This window comes from Cervus canadensis, chromosome 32 (assembly GCF_019320065.1).
Source record: "Cervus canadensis isolate Bull #8, Minnesota chromosome 32, ASM1932006v1, whole genome shotgun sequence".
In the NCBI taxonomy this organism is placed as follows: Eukaryota; Metazoa; Chordata; class Mammalia; order Artiodactyla; family Cervidae; genus Cervus; species Cervus canadensis.
The window spans coordinates 30,097,734-30,099,475 of record NC_057417.1 but is presented as its reverse complement, the minus strand read 5'-3'; the positions used below and the strand labels follow the sequence as shown (position 1 = coordinate 30,099,475).

At 47.7% G+C, this 1,742-nt stretch overlaps 1 protein-coding gene across 1 annotated transcript in view; it reads left to right on the top strand.

Annotated features, from left to right (window-relative positions):
* The first annotated feature begins 303 nt into the window (after positions 1-303).
* LOC122432889 (cytochrome P450 3A24-like) overlaps positions 304-1,742 on the top strand; it is a 15,636-nt gene continuing 14,197 nt past the window's right edge. The window contains exons 1-2 of the mRNA XM_043455190.1: positions 304-349; positions 1,228-1,322. Of these exons, the coding sequence (XP_043311125.1) occupies positions 304-349; positions 1,228-1,322 (141 nt within the window). The remainder of the gene's footprint in view (positions 350-1,227; positions 1,323-1,742) is intronic.

Below are 1,742 nucleotides of genomic sequence, written 5' to 3'. Positions count from 1 at the left end.
CCTTTAGTTAGAACATAGGCTCCTATGATAATCAGATAGAAAAAATAAACCACCTCCCCAAAAAATAAACAAATGCTCCTCATTAGTGCATGCAGTTCCAAGAGTTTTCTAAGTAGACATGTCAGCACATGCCTGCCAAGCCCAGTGATTTTTTCCAGGGGCCCTGCCCAGCCAATTCCAGCCCACACCTTGAATTCAACACAAGATCCCCTGTTCTGATTGGTCACACAGTTACCTCCATGGTCATATGCCCCGTGTATCAGTCTGAGCTGGTCTTTGCTGTGCCTGGTACTACGACACAACATGGGGACAAAGTATGAACAAGGCTGTCACAAAGGCGCGCACCTAGGTAGTGTGCTCAATGCACACAGACACCTCCAAAGGCATCGGGAGGCTGGGAAAGGCAGAGTTAGGTGGGATCCAGAGCCTCTGTAGGGAGGGGTGGGCTTCCTAGAGGAGGTGACACGGATGCAGTACCACGGACAGAGCAGAATTTGCCTAAGGAGAGAAGGAGAGAGGGCATGCAGGCTGTGAGAATGGTTCATCTTATCAAAATTATCATTGCTGAGTCTGTCATTTCTCGGTTGCAGGCACAGTGTCTAAATCAACCAATTTTTATTACTGCTAATAAGGAAGTGATCAGATCACAGGCCAAGTTAGGGATCCTATAATTCTAGGACCAAGGTTCCACCCCGGATAGCTCAGCGGGGACCTGAAGGATGTGCAGGATGTCTGGGAAAAGCCACGTGGGCTTTCTGGTATTACAGTGACCTGTCTTGAATTCGTTAGGGTACAGTCCTGAGATTAAAAACATTTACCGAGGTCACACTGACACGGCATGACATCAACCATTCGGGGCCATTTAGCACATTCACAGTGCGGTGCCACCACCTCCTCTAGTTCCAGCACACTCCCCTTCCACCAGAGGGCACTCCTGAGCCCATGGGCAGCTCCTCCCCACTCTCTCCTCTCCCAGCCCCTGGCCACCACTCATGGACATTCTGTCTTCACGGCTTTGCCTCTTCCAAATGTTTCATGTAAATGGAATCAGGTAATGTGTGGTCTCTTGTGTCCGAATTCTTTCATTTATGCATTTTAAAGTTAATCTCTCTTATGCCTTATATTAGTATTTCACATCTGTGATAACTGAAGAAGCAACTATTGTATGGCTACATCACGATCTGTTTATGCATTCATCCACTGGTCTGCCTTGTGTCTGCCCTTCAGCTATTGTGGAGAGTGGTGTTATGAACACGCAGGCGTATGTCTTTGAGAATTTGTGTTCAGTTCGCTTAGGCATCTACCCAGGAGTGCAATTGCTGGTAATTCTATGCTCAACGACTGAGGAACTGCCAAACTGTTCCACACAGTGGCTGCTTTGTTACATCCTCACCAGCACCAGCTGAGGTTTCCACATTTCCTCTACATCCTCACCAACACTTTCGTTTTCCCTTTTTAAAAAATAGCCATCCCAGTGGTTGTGATGTAGTAAAATTTCTGGGATTTTGACTTTGTGCTACCAATGTTAGTTAATAATCTGTAAGAATTCAACCAGAGGCAGAGAGGGCAAGCAAAGGGTGTGGTTGGGAACTTGGTCCACCAGGTCCCGGAGGCTTCTCTGGGCTCCCAAGACACCTGTTCTCTCTACTGTGTACACAGCTGCCTAGAAGGCATCCATAGAATGTGACTGATGTGCGGGCCCTAGGTGGGTTATTTAAACCTGCCCAGCCTCAGTTGCCTGA